At 42.4% G+C, this 22,236-nt stretch overlaps 1 protein-coding gene across 5 annotated transcripts in view; it reads right to left on the minus strand.

Moving 5' to 3' along the window:
- Positions 1-22,236, minus strand: part of ZNF292 (zinc finger protein 292) — a 76,820-nt gene that overhangs the window by 20,930 nt on the left and 33,654 nt on the right. For all 5 annotated transcript variants that reach the window (XM_084784211.1, XM_084784208.1, XM_084784209.1 and 2 more), the window contains 4 exons: positions 17,992-18,146; positions 17,727-17,805; positions 17,488-17,623; positions 3,213-3,415 (listed from right to left, as the gene is read on the minus strand). In XM_084784211.1, the coding sequence (XP_084640337.1) occupies positions 3,213-3,415; positions 17,488-17,623; positions 17,727-17,805; positions 17,992-18,146 (573 nt within the window). The remainder of the gene's footprint in view (positions 1-3,212; positions 3,416-17,487; positions 17,624-17,726; positions 17,806-17,991; positions 18,147-22,236) is intronic.

A 22,236-nucleotide genomic window follows, 5' to 3' on the forward strand; every position in this document is an offset into this window, starting at 1 on the left:
TTAGTCAAAGTATAAAACATTTAAGTAATTCTTCATGTTTACCAACTATATTTTAAAATATATTAGTACTAATTATAAGTAAACAGTCTCAAGACTACACAGTTTGCTCAACAAAATAAGATTATGTTTTCATACAGAAAGAACTTTTTATCATACCTAAAAGATTGTGAAAATCATACAACTAGCAAATATTTCTAAATCAGCAATCTCCAGGGACAGGAAAGAAGAAATTTCCTCACTGTTTTCAGAGTGCACATTCTTTTTGTTTTGTTTTTCTGAATAACTTGCCCTTACCCATTTAAAATGTGTAGATTCTTTAATTCTTGATTTTTTTTAAATTTTGTATTTTTGTTTCAAGACAAGGCATAGCTCAGGCTGGCCTTTAACCTGTAATCCTCCTGCTTCAACCACCAGTGTTGGACTAAAGGTCTTTGCCACCATTCCCATGTCTAAATATGTAGGTTCTTAGATTCAAGTCTACTTCTGTAAATTCAATTTATCAGTATACTTGCAGGGATACATGAATCTTCACTTACAAGACAACAATCTAAATATCTACCCATCTGGCTAAATATACCACAAATCCATAATGCAGTTATTAAATATAAATAGAACGGACAGGAAAGATGTCAGTAAAAGAAAGGAAAGCGGTGTCAGTGAAGTAACGTTGTGTGTGCTGGCATGAAAAGGGCAGCTGTGATGTGGAAGGCTAGCTGTCTTCACCTCATACCTTGAGACAGGCTCTCCTGTGTGCTGCTGTGTACAGCCTAACTGGGGTGCAAGCTTCAGATGATGCTACTGTCTCCACTTCCCATCTCATCACGGGAGCAGCACTGGGACTACACACATGTGCTGGGTCCATGCTCTATTGGCTTTACATGGGGGGCGGGGCCTGAAATGAGGTTCTCATGCGTGCATCCAAGCACCTCATTCACACTCCTCATCCCAGAGAATGTGAAAGTGGCAAAATGATGACCAAAGGGAAACCAAGAGGGCATTAAAACAAATCCTTACATGTTCGTCCTAAAGATAAAATCAACAGAGCTGTTACACAGAGAAGCCTTGTGTCAAAAAAACAAAAATAACAACAACAACAACTGAAAAACTGGATGCAGACTAATGCCACCACTGTTATGTTATAGTACCTATGCCAAGAATCCAAGAAAAGCTCATTCATTATTTCAAGAGATGTCAGGTGAACATCCCTTTCCTATAGGCTCGTAAGTCTGACACTTAACAGGAACAGCTGCTGTTACTGCTGGGAAATAGTTTTGACTTCTTGCCCATTGAGTTACACAGACAAGAACATCTTCAAGACTATCAATGCAGGCCACATCTGACTCTATCCCCATAGTCTCTAAAGGAACACGCTTTTAAAATGCAAATCTTACACCAAAAAGGGGAAGGGGGGGGGAGGGAGGAAGGAAGGAAGGAAGGAAGGAAGGAAGGAAGGAAGGAAGGAAGGAAGGAAGGAAGGAGGACTGAGGGACTAACCGGGCACTATGGTGCACACCTACAATCCCAGCACTTGGGAGACAAAGACAGGTGGATCTCTGAGTTCCGGGCCAGCCTGGTCTACAAAGCAAGTCATGAACAGCCAAGGCTATACAGAGAAATCTTGTCTCAAAAAAACTTAAAAAAGAAAAAGAAAGAAAGAAAAGAAAAGAAGGGAAGGAGGGGTAGGGGAAGTGGAGGGAGAAAAAAGGAATAGTATATATTTGTGAACACAATCCCTAAATAGGGGTAATGTCTTTTTTGTTTGTTTGTTTGTTTTTCGAGACAGGGTCTCTCCGTGTAGCCTTGGCTGTCCTGGACTCGCTTTGTAGACCAGGCTGGCCTTGGACTCACAGTGATCCGCCTGCCTCTGCCTCCCGGATGCTGGGATTAAAGGCGTGTGCTACCACACCTGGTCACTCTAATTTTTCTAATAACCTCACCGTACTCAAGATTATTTACTGACTTAGTCCAAATTTCTATCATCTAGCTTCTAATTTTGTATTCTCAAGGGGAAAAAAATCACATAGATATTACATAGATCTTTACTGTCATGTGGACAGTCACCTGAGGCAATCACAGTCTGAATTCTAATCATGCTTCTCTGTCTGCTGGGGATTGTATATAGGATAAGATAATTGTGTTTTCATCTTATATCAAGTCCATCCCATAGAAAGTTCCTTTACTCTTGAGAATTTTCTACTGCTATGCAATAAAATATGATATGGCTTCACTCATTTCCCTCTAATTTTCTCATGTCTTAAAAAGCAAACCAACCAACCAACCCAGAGTCCAGGGAGTGAGTGCAGTGTGTGTGTGTGTGTGTGTGTGTGTGTGTGTGTGTGTGTGTGTGTGTGTGTGTGTGTGTCCATTCACTGGAGCCTGGGATTCTATCAGTGACCCCCATAAGAAGACTCTCCCTTTCAGCAACCATACGCTGCTAGCAGCTCCTCGATACCCACAATTCCTTTATTGTCTATTTACTGCTCTAGAGTCAAGATATGCAGCAGGGAAGTACAGCACTTGAAAACAGTGCTCACAGAGCACTATACTACTGAACACTTCAACACACTGTTCGTTTTCATTTAAATTGTTTAACACAGATGAATACATCAACTTTTAATTGTAAAATTGAATGCACAAAAATACATTCCTTTTGGGTAATGATTACAGCTCCAGGAGTCTGTACAAAGTCTACACACTATACCAAATGAAGCGTAAGTGGAATGTTATAAAGCAACAAAACATTTACATTAAGCATGTAAACAACATTTAGTTTTTTGAATGGTATATTGCTATATAACACTATGAGTTTATTTACATATAATCTATATAGAGAGAGATAATTTATGGCTTCTATCTAGGATTACGCTCACTAAATAAGTTAGCTAAAAATATTCTTAGGTATCCTGATGTCAAATAAAAATGAAGTTATGGCATAAATACCACCAAAAAAGTTGCCATGACACTGTTAAGCCACCATCTTATTTCCTTTAATGTAGCCAAAACAAACAATCCACACTATTTAAATTAGAAGGCCCAAGTTGTCGCGTGATTCTAAATGCAGCTGGGATCCCAGGTGCCCTCACCCGGGAGCGCACCGTACTGTAAGAAAGGCAAACGGGCTCCATTTGCTACAAGCAAGGACGTCCAAAGCATTCTCACCTAAATTTAATTAAAAGATTATTTAACCACATTAAAAACAAGAACATACTCACCTCTTCGATTAGCTTTTCATTTGGTGATGATGTGCAAAGACAGACAAGGTAAGTCTGCTGAAAACTCCCTTTTGTGCCGATCTCTGGATGGTCAGAACACAGCTTTGCTAGCGCAGTTGCTTGACTTAACTGATTTGTTTTTATTAGATGTTTAATTCTCATATCCAACAAGATGGGACCCTCAAAAGCTAAAAATTCATTCACTTGAAAAAACAAGACATAATATATTATTAACATTTTGGCAATCCATCGGCAATAAAAATACTTAGAAGGAATTTTTTAAAAACATAAAAACATATTCCTATTACTGTCAGTAAGGATATAACATCACATAATGTTTGATTTTATACACAGGAGGAGATCATACTGCCCATCCCACCGTCCTTGAAACGTCTTACTTTACAGCTCAGGCTGCCCTAAACTCTCTATGTAGCCCAGGCTGGCTTAAAATGTGACCCACCTGCCTCAGTTTCCCAAATGTTACGAGTTACAGACATGTGATGCCATACCAGGCTTGCCAACTTTTAAAGTTATAGTAAATGTGTTTATTCTTAAGGAAGGCATAATTTAGAATGGACTGAAGAAATTCTTATTTCCCCTTTTGGAGACTATGTAGCCCTGGCAAGTTCGGAACTTACTATTAAACCAGGCTGCCCTTCAATTCATGGAGAGACTCCTGCCTCTGCCTCCGTGTTAAAGGTGTGTACAACTATACCTAGCTTCAATAAACTTGATTATTCAAATATTTCTGCATCAAATTCTTTTAAAATTACAATAAACTAGTTTTCCAAATGCAGTTATTCTCTCTCTCCCACCCTCCCACTGCCCCCACCCCCGCCCCACCTCTGGTTTTTCCAGACAGGGTTTCTCTGTGTGGTCCTGGCTGTCCTGGAACTCACTCTGAAGACCAGGCTGGCCTCAGACTCAGAGATCCGCCTGCCTCTGGCTCTGGATTAAAAGCCTGCGCCACTACTCAGACCCACGCGGTTATCCTTAACCCAGAGCACCACATAATCATCTGAGTAGGAGCAAAGGGTATTTGGACAGTGCAGAATAAGAAATTTAACTAATACTTGATTCTACATTGATAATTACTTATTTTTTTTCCAAGGGGGAAACCTGTCTTTTTAAAAGATGTTTTAAAATAAATACAACTTTGCACAGAAAAAATAGTAAGGAAGGGGGAAATCTGCCAAAAGACAAATCCCTTAAATGTATTTGAAATTGTATTTATTTCAATATAAATGGCTAATACACTTACGTGCAATATACTTCTACTCTTGCAAGTCTGTGCTCTTTGAGTTCTCTACAATAGGAAGTCATTTTGCACCCGTGAAAGAGAATTCATGTTCTACCAAGTATGAATTTAAACACTTTCATTAGTTTTCTGTACCTGGATAAAAACCATGTTTAAACACTTATTTCTTGATGGCTAGCTTGAAGCCTTTAGAAAACCTCTACTAACCAATAACTGAAATGTCCTGTAGATGAAACACTATATTCTCAAATTACAGATTCATGGGAGATGTGTCTAGTAAGTAGCTTATGAGATGGTCCTTCCTTTTCAGCATCCTGTGTTCCCTTCTAGAACCTTCACTTTTAATCTCTCTGCTCTTTTAGGAAAAGTCATGTCTATAAATCACCGTGACTCTTCAGCATTAAAGTCACAAATATTTAAGCAATAACACAGAATTAAAAAAAAAAAAACAAAAACAAAAACACAGAATTCCAAATTTCAACCTTTACTTCAGTCTAGGCCTCCCTACGTATTAGTCCTTTTACACTGGAAAAAAAAATGATCAAAACTGACACAGATAAATAAATGTGTGAGCATCTGGTGTCTCTACCTGACATAAATGTAACACATTACATCTCTTTTTTTAGTTCTACATGAGCCTGTTAGGACATTTATACTGCAATGTATTTTCCACCGAGTTCACCATCAAAGAAAATTCTAAAAGTTTTAAATAACTATTTAAATAAGGTTATTCTGACTATTTATGAGTAACTGACATTAAGAAAAAAAAAAAGAGCTTCTCTTTTTTTAAAAAGGGAAATTCCAAAGATACAAAGTCTGGGGATTTTTACAAATTCTCTCATGGAGATTCAAACAACAGGAGCTGAAAAACCATAGTAAACCCAGGCAGTGTGGTGGCGCCTGTGACCCCAGCACTCGGGGGCAGAACCCAGGCAGTGTGGTGGCGCCTGTGACCCCAGCACTCAGGGGCAGAACCCAGGCAGTGTGGTGGGGCCTGTGACCCCAGCACTCGGGGGCAGAACCCAGGCAGTGTGGTGGGGCCTGTGACCCCAGCACTCGGGGGCAGAACCCAGGCAGTGTGGTGGCGCCTGTGACCCCAGCACTCGGGGGCAGAACCCAGGCAGTGTTGTGGCGCCTGTGACCCCAGCACTTGGGGGCAGAGGCAGGTGGATTTCTGTGTGTTCCAGGCCAGCCTGGTCTACAATGTGAGTCCAAGACAGCCAGGGTTCTTACACAGAGAAACCCTATCTGAAACAAAACAAAACAAACAAAACAAAGATCATAATAAAAAATTTTCAAAGTGGCAGGTATCTAACAAAAATGATGGCATTTCTTAAAAGGCCAATTTCAAATAATCCCCCCCCCCTTTTTTAAAACAGAGTATATAAATTAGAATGATAACCTGTACAGAATAGTTTGGTAGATTAGTGTGTTAGAAATAAATATTAGGGCAAGAGACTGGTCCAGCAGGTAAGCACACTTGCTGCTCCTTGAGAAGATCTCCATCCTATTCTCAACACCCACACTGCGGCTCACAACCACTCAGTCCCAGGGACGCTGCTGTCCTTTTCTGACCTTCCCAGGTGACAGGCACGTGGAGCACATGCATACATGCAAGCATAATACACATAAAACAAAATAAGCCTACAAAAAAACCTTTTTTGTTTGTTTGTTTGTTTTTTTGTTTTTCGAGACAGGGTTTCTCTGCTTAGCCTTGGCTGTCCTGGACTTACTTTGTAGACCAGGCTGGCCTGGAACTAACAGCAATCCACCTGCCTCCTGAGTGCTGGGATTAAAGGCCAAAAATTCTTAAGAAATGCTAGTCTTAAAAATTTCAAAATCATATGTATTTATGTTTTAATGATGGGAAATCACTGACACGCTTAGAGAAAAATGGATTTTTAAGAAGTATAGAATTAGTTTTTGTAGCTCCATCACTTGGCAGAATGTATAAACTGAGGCACACAGAAAGTGAATGACTTCTTTAAGTCATAAAACTATCATGACAGAACCAAGACTAGAATGTGTGTTCTGATTCCTAGAGTTATCATTTTCTGTAGGACCAGGAAAAAAACAATCTTTGCTCACTGTACCTACTTCTAGTTTGAAGTTGTGAAGTAGCATAAAACTGCACCCCAAAGGCCACCCTTCCGCCGGCAGCGGCCTGGTCCGCTAAGGCCCCTTCTCCCAGCTCCTCACTAGCCCTTCCCTCACCTCTCTGCGTCTCTCACTGTCTCCAATCTCCAACACGGCTCTCCGCACAGGACTGACATTGCGGCAGAGGCAGCATGCGTCGGTGCTCACTGACTTAGGAGTTTTATGGACTTCATCTCTGAATATCTAGATAAGGCACCAAGTTTTGCTTTACTTTATGCTTTTCATACACACCATAAAAACAAAATATGTTAAGTTGTAGTCATGCATGGTCTGCCTACTTTCCCCGCATCCACCTCACAGGGAAAGGGTGGTTTAAGCCATCAATACAGCTGAGTAACAAAGCTGCAACCTAAGCGTACCGTATTTAACCAGTTTAATTAAAAATTTGTCCCAGTGGTCTTGGGTTCCCCACAAAAAAGTGGAGCCAACTTATTTGCCCAGGGTCCTGCTGAACGCGATGGTAACACCTGAGCCTAGCACTTGAAAGGATGAAGCAGAGAGCATGTGTTTAAGGTCCGCCTGAGCTACACAGTAAGTTCTAGGCCCATCCGGGCTGCATAGTGACACCCTGTCTCAAAAAAGCAAGGAGAAACTCCCCAAAGAGGAAAACCGTTCTACTGCATGCCACATGTAACATGTCCATGCCTGCGTCTGCTTAGCTGTGCTCAACGCAGACCCTTCAGAGGCAGCTTCAAAACGCTGGTCTCTGAACAAATGACCACATCTCCACTCTTTCCGCCCAGGTCTCAGTCACTTCCCACCCCCACCCTGGCCTCAGTCCCAGCCCAGGCTGATGGACTGATGTAGGAGGGCAGCTCATGGCAGATGATGTCACGCCTGAGCTTGTGCGGCTGCTGCTGTAAGAAAGCAAGCTGAGCTAGTGAGGAGGAGGAAGGCAGTCAGGGAGCACTCCTCCATGGCCTCTGCATTAGTTCCTGCTCCAGGTTCCTGGCATGACTTCCCAGGATGATGGACAACAAACTCTAAGAAGAAATAAAGTTTCTCCTTGTCAAGTTGATTTTGTTCCTGGTATTTCATCCCATCAGAAGGAACCTCATCAGGGCACAGTATTACCCATGGGGCCAAGGGAACCTCATCAGGGCATAGTATTACCCATGGGGCTCGGGGATGGAGGTAGTATCTGGGCAAGCTTGACACTTGAAAACTCTCCTTTGAAGAAGAAAGAGAAAGAATTTCTGGGCTCAAGACTCAATAAAAGGCTGACAAAAAGATAACTAAATTAAGAAAAATTTTTTTTAAATAACTAAATTATTTCAATAGAGAAGCAGAGGGGGAAGTGCTGAAGAATTCAGTGTGACGAAAGCTGTGCAATAGGTGTCAGACGGTCAGTATTAACACATGAAATGTTAGTAAAATTAAAACCTCAAACTAACCCAAAACTCATCAAAGTATTTGAGCACTAAAGCTGAAGGCGGTGGTCTCCAGGGAAGGGCCTATTGCTTATAACTAGGCATTGGTTATGATAAAAAGAATTCACTTCTTATGAATTGTGGTGAAGACTTTAAAAGACTCACCAAGATAGGAAAATGTTTTCTTCAAGGTTGCCAGATACAAATAGCCGAAACACTATGAATATAACATTTATATAATTCCTGACTGTTTCATGGTTCTTCTTGCTCTATGTAGTTTATTTTGTTTGTGTAATAATCTAAATGTATATGTAAAAAAATAAAAATATATTTTTAAAAAGCAGAAAGATAAAAGAAAAAAGACTTTAAAAGAACAAGAACAACAAAAGGAACAGACTTTGAAACTGATGAAAACTGTAATGTTCAAAATGAAACCAATGGGCCAAGAGGTGGTGGCACACATCTTTAATCCCAGCGCTTGGAAGCAGAGGCAGGCGGATAGCTGTGAGTTCGAGGCCAGCCTGGCCTACAAAGTGAGTCCAGGACAGTCAAAGCTACACCGAGAAACCCTGTCTCAAAAAACAAAAAACAAAACAAAATAAAATGAAACCAATGATACATTTGCAAAGTAGCAGAGAATGTTTTCCTGAATACAAGTCTGAGGATGGCTTGTGACTTCTCAGAAACATAAATGACTACTGAGAACCAAAACAGAATTCACTCAAAACAAATAGATTAGACTTTTCAAATAAATTATCTCAAAACAGATAAAAAAAATACATAAGATATAAAAGTACAGTACTTAAAGAAAAACACAAAAGAAAAATATATACAATGTTTAAAAAATGGGGATGAAGTTTTTAGATTCATAAAAGGGGCTATTGAGAAGCGGGACCTATTGAAGAGGAGCCCTGCTCCGCCAGTGGCTGTTAGGAGGAAGGCTAAGACAGTGTAAAGGAACACATGGCCTGATGGCACAACTGTTAAAATCCAACAAGAAAACAACATAGTTCAAAAACTAGGCAATGATATGTACAGATTCTTCATCAAAGATATGCAGATGACAAATGTGCATCTGAAAAGATATTGAGTATCATCTGGGACTGTAGAAATACAAACTAAAGTGGTGTGGTATCTCCACCAAAACAACAAAACTAAACAACAATATCACCCAATGCTGACAGAAATACAAAATTCTATATAAGCATCTCATTGGGCAGTTTGGCCGTCTCTTAGCTAAACAGTGTTTTGCACCTAGATACTGTAACCAAACTCTGAAACATTTGCCCAATTCACATAGAAACTCACAGAAATCTACATATAAACATTTACAATAGCTTTGTTCATACTACTAAAAATGGCCACTGAATAAACAAATCATGGTATATATGGACAATCATACAGTAACCAATAATAAAAAGGAATTAACTAAGTCACACAAAGACATGGAGACATTTTAAGTGTATTTTGTTATGTCAAATGGAAAAGGCAAAATTATACACGGCAAGTGGTTCAGTAGTCCTTAGGTTTGGGGACAAAGATGACATGTAGATTTTGTGATGATAGTGTTAGGACAGGGCAACTATTGTGGATGGATATGTAACAAAGCTCTTGTCAGAACTACAGAACTTTACAGCAAAGAGAATGAGTGGTAAGGTATACGGATTCCAAAATGTAGCGGCGTAATAGTCCACTAGAACAAATCTGCTAGTGGAGCCGAACTACAGCTTCTCTGCCTTACATGAGGCTGGGGCATGAGTGCCACTATTGACACAAACCTTGGGGAGGGAGTCAACTACAGGACAAATGTCTGCAGATGCCACACTAAGAGATGGAGAAATAATAGGTAAGAGAGTAGTGATGCGTTAGCACATATCATATAAACTAACAGCATAATATATACATAAATGTACTGTATAAATATTAGATTTATGTATATGTATGTGTGTGTCCAGTGACTCAAACATTGGTTTCTGGTACTTTCTCCAATAAAAGGAACCAGGGAAATATGCAAGGCAATCCTGGAACATCTTGTAGTAGGAGAAAACAAGGATGTAGCTCATACAAAAAACAAAACCCAAGCTGGGCGTGGTGGCGCACGCCTTTAATCCCAGGACTTGGGAGGCAGAGGCAGGTGAGTTACTGTGAGTTCGAGGCCAGCCCGGCCTACAAAGGGAGTCCAGGGCAAACAAGGCTACTCAGAGAAATCCTATCTTGAAAAACAAAAACAATGATGATAGGACTGTGTCAATGTAACCAGGAAAAATAAACAAGCTCTAACCAAAAACCACAGTAATTTGAGCAGTAAAATACAGTAAGTAGTATTAGACTCTGATCAAAGTATTTTTAAACTGTCCATGAGTACACACTAATATTAAATAAATGAGCAAATACTCAATGGAAAAGACATAGATAGGCAGAATTCTCCAGAGAAGATTTATTGATTGTGCTCTCTCAAGGAGGTAGAGGATAATTTCCTCCCTCTTAGGTGTGGGATGTACACAGAAACATCCTTCAAAGAACACAACATAGCCCCGGGTGTGGTAACACACGCCTGTCATCCCAGCACTCAGGGAGGCAGAGGCAGGAGGATCGGATCGCTGTGAGTTGGAGGCCAGCCTGGTCTAGAAAGCGAGCCCAGGACAGCCAGGGCTACACAGCACGGGAAGAAATCAAGCTCAGCGTACAGAACACTGGCACACTGCTCAGCTCGGCAGGCTGCCAAGATTCACACCACAATGGTTAAGTCATGCTGACAGGATGTGATGGCAACGGCATTTTCCCACTGTGGTCCCTTCCCCCAAATTTCAAATGAGGACACTGCACAAAATATCTGAACTAGTACCCATTAAAACTGTCATGTTTGTCAAAAAAGGTGAGATCTGAAAAACTATTATACCAGTGAGAACTTAAGATGACTAACGTGGTGTGATATACTGTGTTGGATCCTGGGACAGAATGTAAGTAAAGACTACAGAACTCTGCATGAAGCACTGGACTTCAGGAGTAGCACAATATTTATAATGGCTTATTAATTTTGGTTAATATAATATACTAACATAAGACATTAATGATTATAATCAGGTATAATAATAAACAGTAAATGAGGGTGGGCATTGAGGCTCACAAGGATAATCCCAGCACCCAGGAGGCAGAGGGACTGCACCAAGTTGGCGGCCAGCGTATCTCAGAAAAGTAAGACAATACAAAAAATAATAAATGAGGTCAAACTTATTTCAATACTACACAATTCTTGCTTGCTTAAGAGAATGCTGAACAATGGTTATGGTCTTTCATCAAATGCTTACAGCAAAAAGTAGAGGTTCATGGGCCAGAAATAGAAAGAAATACATATGTTTGATGAGTAAAGCAACACTGACTGAGGGCAGCTGAGAAGCAAAGAGCACATGGGCGCCTCCGTTTCTGAATGGACCTTGCCCACCCCTCCCCAGGAGCGCTACATCATACAGAGTCTTGTACAGATCAACAGCGACTTACCAACCAGCCCCGGGGTTGCTGTTGAGGCAGAACTTCAGAACAGAGCTCAGAATGGTCTTCAACTCAGTACGCAGCCCGCGCTATTTCAAACGTAAGCCTGCCCTGCCTCTCAACTACTACAAGTACAGGCATACACTCTGTGGTTGGCCTTACGTGGTCTCTTTACGACTATAGTTAAGGACCTTGATTGTAAAGCTATTTAACAGTACATCTGCTACTGATGAAGCTGAGAAAGAAAAATACAAAATCCAAAGGATCTTGATAAGTGTGGGAGACAATGAAGGGAGTAGTGAAGTTGGCTTTAAAAACCACTTATGTGGGACTGAAGAAATGGCTCAGCACTCAAGAGCCTTGCTGCTCTTCCAGATGGCCCAAGTTTGTAAGCCAGCACCCTCACCACCCTCAGAAAAGCCCTAACTCCACCTCCAGGGATCTAATGGGCTGCTTCTTGTCTCCATAGTCACACACATGAATGAAATTAAAAAGAATCTTTAAAACATCATTTCTGTAATAATAATAATTATATATATATATGCAGGCTGGAGACAAAACACTCTACAAGCAACAGTGAGTGAGTGGGCTGAAGAATGTATTGCACAGTTCTGAGCACGCACCGCTCTGCACAGTTCTGAGCACGCACCGCTCTGCACAGTTCTGAGCACGCACCGCTCTGCACAGTTCTGAGCACGCACCACTCTGCACAGTTCTGAGCACGCACCGCTCTGCACAGTTCTGAGCACGCACCGCTCTGCACAGTTCTGAGCACGCACCGCTCTGCACAGTTCTGAGCACGCACCGCTCTGCACAGTTCTGAGCACGCACCGCTCTGCACAGTTCTGAGCACGCACCGCTCTGCACAGTTCTGAGCACGCACCGCTCTGCACAGTTCTGAGCACGCACCGCTCTGCACAGTTCTGAGCACGCACCGCTCTGCACAGTTCTGAGCACGCACCGCTCTGCACAGTTCTGGGCACGCACCGCTCTGCACAGTTCTGAGCACGCACCGCTCTGCACAGTTCTGAGCACGCACCGCTCTGCACAGTTCTGAGCACGCACCGCTCTGCACAGTTCTGAGCACGCACCGCTCTGCACAGTTCTGAGCACGCACCGCTCTGCACAGTTCTGAGCACGCACCGCTCTGCACAGTTCTGAGCACGCACCGCTCTGCACAGTTCTGAGCACGCACCGCTCTGCACAGTTCTGGGCACGCACCGCTCTGCACAGTTCTGAGCACGCACCGCTCTGCACAGTTCTGAGCACGCACCGCTCTGCACAGTTCTGAGCACGCACCGCTCTGCACAGTTCTGAGCACGCACCGCTCTGCACAGTTCTGGGCACGCAGCGCTCTGCACGGTTCTGAGCACGCACCGCTCTGCACAGTTCTGGGCACGCAGCGCTCTGCACGGTTCTGAGCACGCAGCGCTCTGCACAGTTCTGAGCACGCACCGCTCTGCACAGTTCTGAGCACGCACCGCTCTGCACAGTTCTGGGCACGCAGCGCTCTGCACGGTTCTGAGCACGCACCGCTCTGCACAGTTCTGGGCACGCAGCGCTCTGCACAGTTCTGAGCACGCACCGCTCTGCACAGTTCTGAGCACGCAGCGCTCTGCACGGTTCTGGGCACGCAGCGCTCTCGGAGAGTGCCTGAGTTCAGTTCCCAGCACCCACACTGGGTGGCACATAACTGTCTGTAACTCTAGCTTCACTAAAACCCCTGACCTCCTGGGGCACCCACACATGTGTACATATTCATATGCACACATACATACACATATAATTCTAAATAAGTTTTAAAAAGAAAACCAATATGTGTGACTATAGTGACTTCAATGAACTTACCAAAAATATAACTGTTATTACAGTAACTTAAGCACAAATTATTATATATACATTATATAAAAATCATATTTGGGACACAGACTAGATGTTCACAGAACGAGTCAATAGAACAAAAAGCATATTGTCTATAGACAAGGAATCCTGACAGCATATATTCATACAATACCAGGAAGATTTTCAGACTATATGAAAAACAAAACTAAGCACAACAATTATAGTGGCCTTTAGAAGTCTCAGTTGTGGGGGCTAGAAAGATATAAAGTAATTGCTGTTCAAGCCTGGAGGACTTGAATTTGGTCTTCAGTACCTACCTAAAGAGTTGGGCATGGAAGTGTACACTTGTAATCTCAGTGCTAGGGAGGAGACAGAGTCTCACTGGCCACCCATCAGTCTAGCGAAGGATGACCTAAAAGTCTCAATAAGAGAACCTGCCTCAAAAAATAAAGTAGCTGTTCCTGCTCCTAAGGCATGACATTCAAAATTATTCTCTTGCTTCTACAGGAACTGGCACACATGGCCATTGACACCTAAACAATGTATGTGATTTGTGAACAAGCAAGCGCATGCGCGCCTGAATTGCGGACTTTGGATGACGCTGAAATGGTCGAGTGTCTAGCATGCACAAGGGCCTTGTTTGATCTCCAGCACTACATCACCAGGGCCAGCCTATAACCCCAGCATCACCAGGGCCAGCCTATAACCCCAGCATCACCAGGGCCAGCCTATAACCCCAGCATCACCAGGGCCAGCCTATAACCCCAGCATCACCAGGGCCAGCCTATAACCCCAGCATCACCAGGGCCAGCCTATAACCCCAGCATCATCAGGGCCAGCCTATAACCCCAGCATCACCAGGGCCAGCCTATAACCCCAGCATCACCAGGGCCAGCCTATAACCCCAGCATCATCAGGGCCAGCCTATAACCCCAGCATCATCAGGGCCAGCCTATAACCCCAGCATCATCAGGGCCAGCCTATAACCCCAGCATCACCAGGGCCAGCCTATAACCGCAGCATCACCAGGGCCAGCCTATAACCCCAGCATCATCAGGGCCAGCCTATAACCCCAGCATCACCAGGGCCAGCCTATAACCCCAGCATCACCAGGGCCAGCCTATAACCCCAGCATCATCAGGGCCAGCCTATAACCCCAGCATCACCAGGGCCAGCCTATAACCCCAGCGTCACCAGGGCCAGCCTATAACCCCAGCGTCATCAGGGCCAGCCTATAACCCCAGCATCATCAGGGCCAGCCTATAACCCCAGCATCACCAGGGCCAGCCTATAACCCCAGCATCATCAGGGCCAGCCTATAACCCCAGCATTTAGGAGGTGTGAGTGAGAGGACCAGCCCTCCTTCACTCTGTAGTTTTAAGGCCAGCTTAGAAACAGTGGCTTTCTAAAAGACAAAAACTTCCCAAATGTAATTCTTACAATCAAGATTCTCTTAATAGGCTGAGAATGAACTGAATTATCGATTCCATTCTTTACAAGGGTTTGGAGTGATTTCATCTTCCAGTGATGTTTCAAAGGGCATTCAAACAGGATAACAAGGAAGTGAGCACTAAGTAGCTTTCCAATTCAGTTACAACTAGAGAGGGCACAAGGCAGCATGATTGGCACGCCTGCCTCTCCTCTGACATCAGAAACCATTCACCCGAAGCCAGGCATGGGGGCTCGGGCTCAGACCTTCACTGGAGAAGTTAAGACAAGTGTGAGGCTAGCATGGTTTACGCAGTGAGACCCTGTCAAGAAGCCAAAGCAAACCATCTCCTTGCCTGACTGCCTAGTGACTTCACTCTTGGAGGCTGAGATCCCAAAGTGAGGCACCCCTGTCTATGGGCATGCTTTCAAATCAAAGAGCAGTTTGTTGCTGCTGTTTAGCTTGAATTTAGCAGATTCAGTAAAATAACAGTCAACTAAACTCAGGAATAAATAGATTACCCCTGTTCAAATACTCCATCAAAATTTCAAGTGCCTCACTATAAATAAACTAACAAGTATAGCCTTCAAAGGCCTTGCCTCTTAGCACTTACTAGAAGCTAACCTAGGCTAAGTGAAAGGATAGCCTATTAGACCTACAAGATGTCTGAGCATCACTAAATCTGAGAATGTAAGTAAATTAGTATGTAGAGGCCAAAATCCACTTCCTTCACCTTTCTCCTGACTCCGTATGATTGTAGAAATTCTTGCTGGCTGCACAGTCCAAATCACTCCAGTGGCTGTGCAAGGTTAGGATAAGAAATAAAGCAGCCAAGAGACTGACAAACAGAGCCATTTGTTAACAGGTGCAGCGTCAACCTCATCCAACCAAGCAAGATGGCAGAGCACATTGTCTTTTTAAATTACGTTAAACCTCTGATAAAGTTGAGACTCCTTTTTTTCTGACTTAATAAAAAGTGTTAGTTTAGAAAAATGCTATGGGCCGAGCAAGGTGGCATACACCTGTAATCTCAGCGCTTGGGAGGCAGAGGCAGGAGGATCTCTGTGAGTTTGAGGACAGCCTGGTCTACAAAGTGAGTTCAAGGACAGCCAAGGCTACACAGAAAAACCTTTTCTCAACACCCCACCCCCAACAAAGAAAGATTGCATCTGGATTAAAAAGCAGAGTAAAGGAAAAATAGGAAAATGCTACTGAGAATACGAAATTGGAAAATTTTTACTGAGAAGAAAATAGAAAGAGAAGTCAATCCTTTTAGGTTGGCTATAATTGTACTCTTTAAAAAAGATTGATTTATTTTATGTGAGTGCTCTATCTGCATGTATACCTGCACACCAGAAGAGGGCACCAGATCTCATTATAGATGGTTGTGAGCCACCATGTGGTTGCTGGGAATTGAACTCAGGACCTTTGGAAGAGCAGCCAGTGCTCTTAACCGCTGAGCCGCCTCTCCAGCCTATAACTGTACTTTTATTCGGCAACTTTTAATAGGACATAATACTAGAGGAATTTCAGAACTGAACGTGGGTGACACTGGAACAACCAGGGAAGCATGGTGAAGATGTCAGGAGAGAGGACAAGAGTAACCACTTGTCTGAAGAAATAGTTAAGACATGAACAGGAAAACCTGGAAAATTTAAAAGTGCCAGCGAGTTCATTAACACTGGCTTAAATCTCTATCTCATGGCCTTTCCTGTCCAGAACAAAATTACCCAGACTTTGCCAACAGTCAATAAGAAAAGCAGCAATAATGAAAGAAGCTAATAGTGATAACTATATGCCCTTCCCTACTGGACATACTAATTTCTTATTAGTCAGTTAAATAATATCTCAGTATGTAGCCCTAGCTAGCCTGAAACTATCTATATATAGATATATATATATAGGCTAGTCTGGCCTTACACTGAGCTCTGCACCTCTGCTTGCCAAAGTAATTTTAAGTAATTTAATGAGAAAATACATAGGAGACATTTGTGATACTGTTCTTCATGGTGTAAGCACTTTAGCACTCTAACTGTTATCTAATATTAGTACTTAGCTATTTACGTCAATGAAATGCCTGTCAGTTTGAATTGAACTGGGATCTTTATTGTCTGAGCTCATAAAACAATTAAATACAGCAAGACTGAAGAATAATCTGAGAGAATCTTAGAAACAGCATAAGAGTTCCGGCAGAGACGGCTTACTCTGTTTTGAAGAAAATTATTTACTACCTTATTTCTGCTCTTCATCTGTTAAATGAGTTCATCATTACATACAAAGGACACTGATATCTGCCAGGGCACTGCACAAAGAACTCGTCTGATGAAAAAAGATTGAGGTGAAAAATTGCAGTTTTGATCATTCTAAATTCTTTTTTTTTTTTAAGATTTATTTATTTTATTTATTGCATATGAGTGCTTTATCTGCAGAAGATACATTATAGATGGTTGTGAGCCACCACGTGGTTGCTGGGAATTGAACTCAGGACCTCTGGAAGAGCAGGCGTTGCTCTTAACCAGTGAGCCATCTCTCTAGCCCCATTCTAAATTCTTATAAATACATCTTCTCCCAAATAAACGTGAAAGGCTTTAAGTCCTTCACCCAAAATTTAATTATATGGGCCTCCTTTGATACATCTTAAAGTGAGTTACACTCAAACAAATCTAAGTATGTGTTTCCTAGGCTAATGATTTATTTGCTTTTCCCTCTCTCTCTCTCTCTCATATTTACCTTTATCTTTATCCAATGGTTCTTGGGACAGAATAGTGGACAGCACTGCATTTTTCCACACTCCAGTCTCCTGAGCTAGAGTTGCTAAGAAACGCAGCTCACAGCTGCCGCTCTCCATCAGTGTTTCATGAGCCACCTACAAAGAGCAAATAAACAACATCGTTTAGATGCCTTAAAGTTTAGTCAAATAAGCAAAACTGATTAAGCTACATCCATATTAAATAGGTAAGTAATCTCACCTGCACCAATGTCTGAAATTGTTCCCACTGTTTATCTGATAACTCAACAGGTAGACACAGTAAAAGTTCAACACAGCTTCTAAAAAAGAAAAGGATACAAATGATTATTGAAAATAAAACAAAACCAGTAATTCTTTCAGTAGAGTCTTTATTAACTATTTTAAGTAAAATCTATTTTAAATTAAATAGTTATTAAGGACTGAGAAATAATGCAAAAGAATAAATTAACTATGGTCTTCAATTCACTTTTCAAAGTTCTACTCACAATGCCAAGCGTTCCAGAACCAAGGCTACACTTTCACATTCAGAGGTAAGGTATGGTCGAGCTTTGACATAACTTTGGATGGCCACTGTGTATACCTCCAGTAAAGGTAAAGGGTCTTCTGAAGTTTTCCATTTCTCTGCATATTCAAGGAGTGTCTGTTTTGGAAGGAATAAAACATATTCAAATCTAAATTTAAAAAATATACATTGACTACTAATCAATAGTGTTTTTCTTCTCTACCATTCTTAACTAAAATGCAAAGTAGTTTGCATTAAATATTAAAGATGTAGTCCTGTTTCAAAGAGATAAAAGATGTATAATGATTCACTAAGCAACAGTATCATTTCCTTACAGCTGGTTTCAACTGGACAATACAGAACCAAGTCAAGCATGTCACAACCACTCCTGGGCCTAGCTCCTATCCAGAAACTCCTCCACTGGCTTTCTTTGGTGAGTACCCTAGAGAACCATGTCCTACAAGGTCATCTCCTAGGCCCAGCTCCAGGTCAGGTCCTGAGGCAGCCTAGAACACCACATCAGAAACAACCAATGAAAAAAATCAACATGCCAAAGTCACACCCCAAAAACAAACAACAGAGAAGGCCAACAGTATGTGTCCCCTCCCCACAAACCCCTATAGGACTAGTCCTATTGAAGTGTTCTCCAATGAGAACTAGCTAGGTGAACCCTAGGACAATCTCTAACTATAACTTTACCAGAGAATTCTAAGTATATAACAAGACACATACAGCTCAATGAACTTAAGGAGGCTATCCATAAGTTGAGTGATGGCCAAGAAAACAAACATACAAACAGAATGAAATGAAGAAAACATAAGATCTGAAAACTTAAGTTAGTAAAATGATTCAAATACAGAGACTAGTGGGACCTTGTTCTGGTTTTGTTTTTTAACAACTTGACACAAGCTAGAGTTTTTGAGAAGAGGGAACCATGGGTAGGAAATTGCCTCCAGCAGATTTGCCTGTGGACAAACCTATGAGGCATCTTGATTGTTTGGTTGGTTGATCGATTGACTGACTGACTGACTCACAAGCAAGGACCCAGCCAGTTGTGGGTGGTGCCATCCCTGAGCAGGTGGTCCTGGGTAGATAAGAAAGCAGTCTTAAGCCAGCCACTAGGAACAAGCCAGTAAGAAGCGCTTCTCCATGGGCTCTGTTTGCGTTCTTGTCTTGGATGATGAAGTGTGTTGTTTTTGGTCATGATCCTTTATCACAACAATAGAAAACCTAACAAAGATAGAAACTGATACTAGGGCTGTGGGACACGGCCCGGGGCATGCCTGACCATGTTCTGGGGAGGCTTATGGAAGGACTTTGGAAGTTTGGGCTAGAAAAGCCATCAAGTGCTCAGAGCTTCCTAAACTATTATGGGAACTCAGAAGACACTGATAAGAAGCAGTACATAAGATTAAAGTCTTGCAAACCCCTACACCCAGATCTAGCCAATGGACAGGACATTCTCCACAGCTGAGTGGAGCGTGGGGTCTGACTTTCACACATACTCTGGTGCCTCATATTTGACCACATCCCCTGGATGGGGAGACCTAGTGGCACTCAGAGGAAGGATAACAAGCTACCAAAGAGAGACTTGATACCCTATGAGCATATAAAGGGGGAGGAATTCCCCCTCAGTCACAGTCATAGGGGAGGGGAGTAAGGGGAAAATGGGAGGGAGGGAGGAATAGGAGGATACAAGGGATGGGAAAACCATTGAGATGTAATATGAATAAATTAATAAAATAAAATTTTTTTAAAAGATTAAAGTCTTGGCTTATGAAATTTCAGAGGGATATTTTGAGGGTCCGTTAAATATTATCAGTGTTCTTCAATATTCTGAATTGAAATCTGTACTTCTGCTCAGCTGGGACTGAAGAATCAGCCATGTTGAGGAGAGACCAGCAAGCCAGGCAAGGCAGTCCCAGCACTGGGGAGGCAGCGGCGAGCAGGATTTCTGTGGTCCACAAAGCAAATCCAGGACAGCCAAGGCGCCACAGAGAAATCCTGTCTCCAAAAAATGAGGGAGGGGGGCGAGGGAGAGGAGAGGACAGGAGATGAGGGCAGGGGAGAGGAGGGAAGGGGAAGGGAGGAGAGGAGGGGAGGAGGAGGGGAGGGGAGGAGAGAGGACGGGAGGGGACGGGAGGGGAGGGGAGGGAAGGAAGGAGAGGAGAGGGAGAATCCCTAGACCAGAGGGGCTGAAGAGATGGCTCAGCAGTTAAGAATACTGGCTGCTCTTCAGAGGACCCAGAAAATGGGACCAGGAAAAAAACAGTTGTCACTCACTGTCTTCATTTCTGGCAAAACAGGCTTCAAACCAAAACTAATCAGAAGAGATAAAGAAGGTATTTCATTCCAGTCAATGGGACAATTAAGAGAAGACTTTACAATACTAAAGAAACATACACTAAACTCTGTCATACCCTATTTAGATCATAAAATAAATACTCCTGGAATTAAAGATAGGGATTAGCTCCAATCCAGTACTAGAGGTGGTTTTAATACGCCATTTGTGGGGGCCATGCAGGAGGAACAGCAAAACAGCTCTAGAGCCCAAGGAATATGGCCCACAGATTAGCATATCCATGATGGGTGTGTCTCAGCGAGGCAGAACCCCAGAACTACGTGTCCTGAGGACTTCATGCTGTTATGGAGCATAGCTCGGCTTGTTACCTTTGCAGTCTTTATAATATTCCTAATATTTGAATTCTGTGAGTACTATATGGAGAGCTTCCAGCCCTCACTGGGCAGACTCATTGCACACACAGTAACATGCTTGATCTCTTTCAGCAGATTAATGACTCAACCACCACCCTTGATGTAGACTGTTAACAAAGACCACCACCTTTAGAAAGAATTTGGAAAAATCGATTGTTTAGCAAAGTGAGGTAAAGATATTTTTGCTACTGGCCCTGATGCAGGAAATCTTAGAGAACAATTGAAATTAAGAAAAAGTACAACCTTACTAGTAACCTAGGGACTTTCTGAGGTTAGCAAAGCAAGGACAATGGCCCATTGAAGCATTGGCCGATGTGATTCTTTCAAGTTGGGCCGGTGGCTGAGATGAGGATTGATTTCCCTATTCCTTTTTTTTTTTTTTTTTTTTTTTTTGCCCTCAGCTTTCTGATATGATTTAATACAATTATTAATGAGTAGATAGATGAGCACCTTTAGGATTTTAAGTAGAAATGGCTGATTGTTTTTTACACAAAAGTTTAGATGTGTGATTCCTTTAAGATGTTTATAAGATTACTTTTTAAGATGATTCTTTCTTTGTAACCACAAACTGCAGCCTGCCAGGAAAGAGAAGCTGGCTGAGAAACCGTCTGGCTTGCTTATTCTCTGTTAATCTATAACAAGTTGCTTAGTTACAAATGTATGTGGGTTTTTAGCAATAACTTGTTGTTTCTCACCCATGATCTGTAAAACATTTGATCGTGCGAAGGTATCGAGGAACATGTTTTTCTACATATTCTCATTGTAATCATTCACTTAAAGAGAGATAAGATGTAACCACATTGTGGTTTTTACACAGCTTCAAAGATCTTGCTTGGATACATAAACTGTGGGAGAAATAATAAGGAATCTTTTGTTGGAACTCGCTCATTGGAATCTTGTCCCATGTGATTGTGTAAAGTAAGAAAAACTTGGAAGAAGATTGTTGAAATCTACCTTCTGGAGTCTGTCTTACTTCATCATCAAGGGTGAGTGAGAGAGAGAGAGAGAGAGAGAGAGAGAGAGAGAGAGAGAGAGAGAGAGAGAGATATTCTTTTCTCTCCTCCTTTTTTTTTTCTTCTGTTTTTGTTTTCCATGACAGGGTTTCTCTGTGTAGCCTGGGCTGTCCATCCTGGACTCGCTTTGTAGACCAGGCTGGCCTTAAACTCACAGCGATCCACCTGCCTCTGCCTCCCGAGTGCTGGGATTAAAGGTGTGCGCCACTACCGCCTGGCTCCCTTCCTTTTTTAGATGCTTGCCACCATCAGCGGAAGCCCCAGCTAGGAGCCATCAGCCCTACCATCCTCTTGCCATCAGTGGAAGCCATTGCCGGTTACAATCAGTTCCGGCCTAGAAGGTTGCCCTCAGTGAAAGTCTGAAGGATCACCAGCCAGCCTCAGGATCTACACTGACCTCAGTTTCCCCATAAAATAAAGCAGGCCCTCAATATTCTGGTGCCCATATATACACATCTTGGTGGATGGAACATACAAAGAGAAACACATGAACACATAAA

Source organism: Acomys minous (genome assembly GCF_964271855.1).
Source record: "Acomys minous genome assembly, chromosome: 1".
In the NCBI taxonomy this organism is placed as follows: domain Eukaryota; kingdom Metazoa; phylum Chordata; class Mammalia; order Rodentia; family Muridae; genus Acomys; species Acomys minous.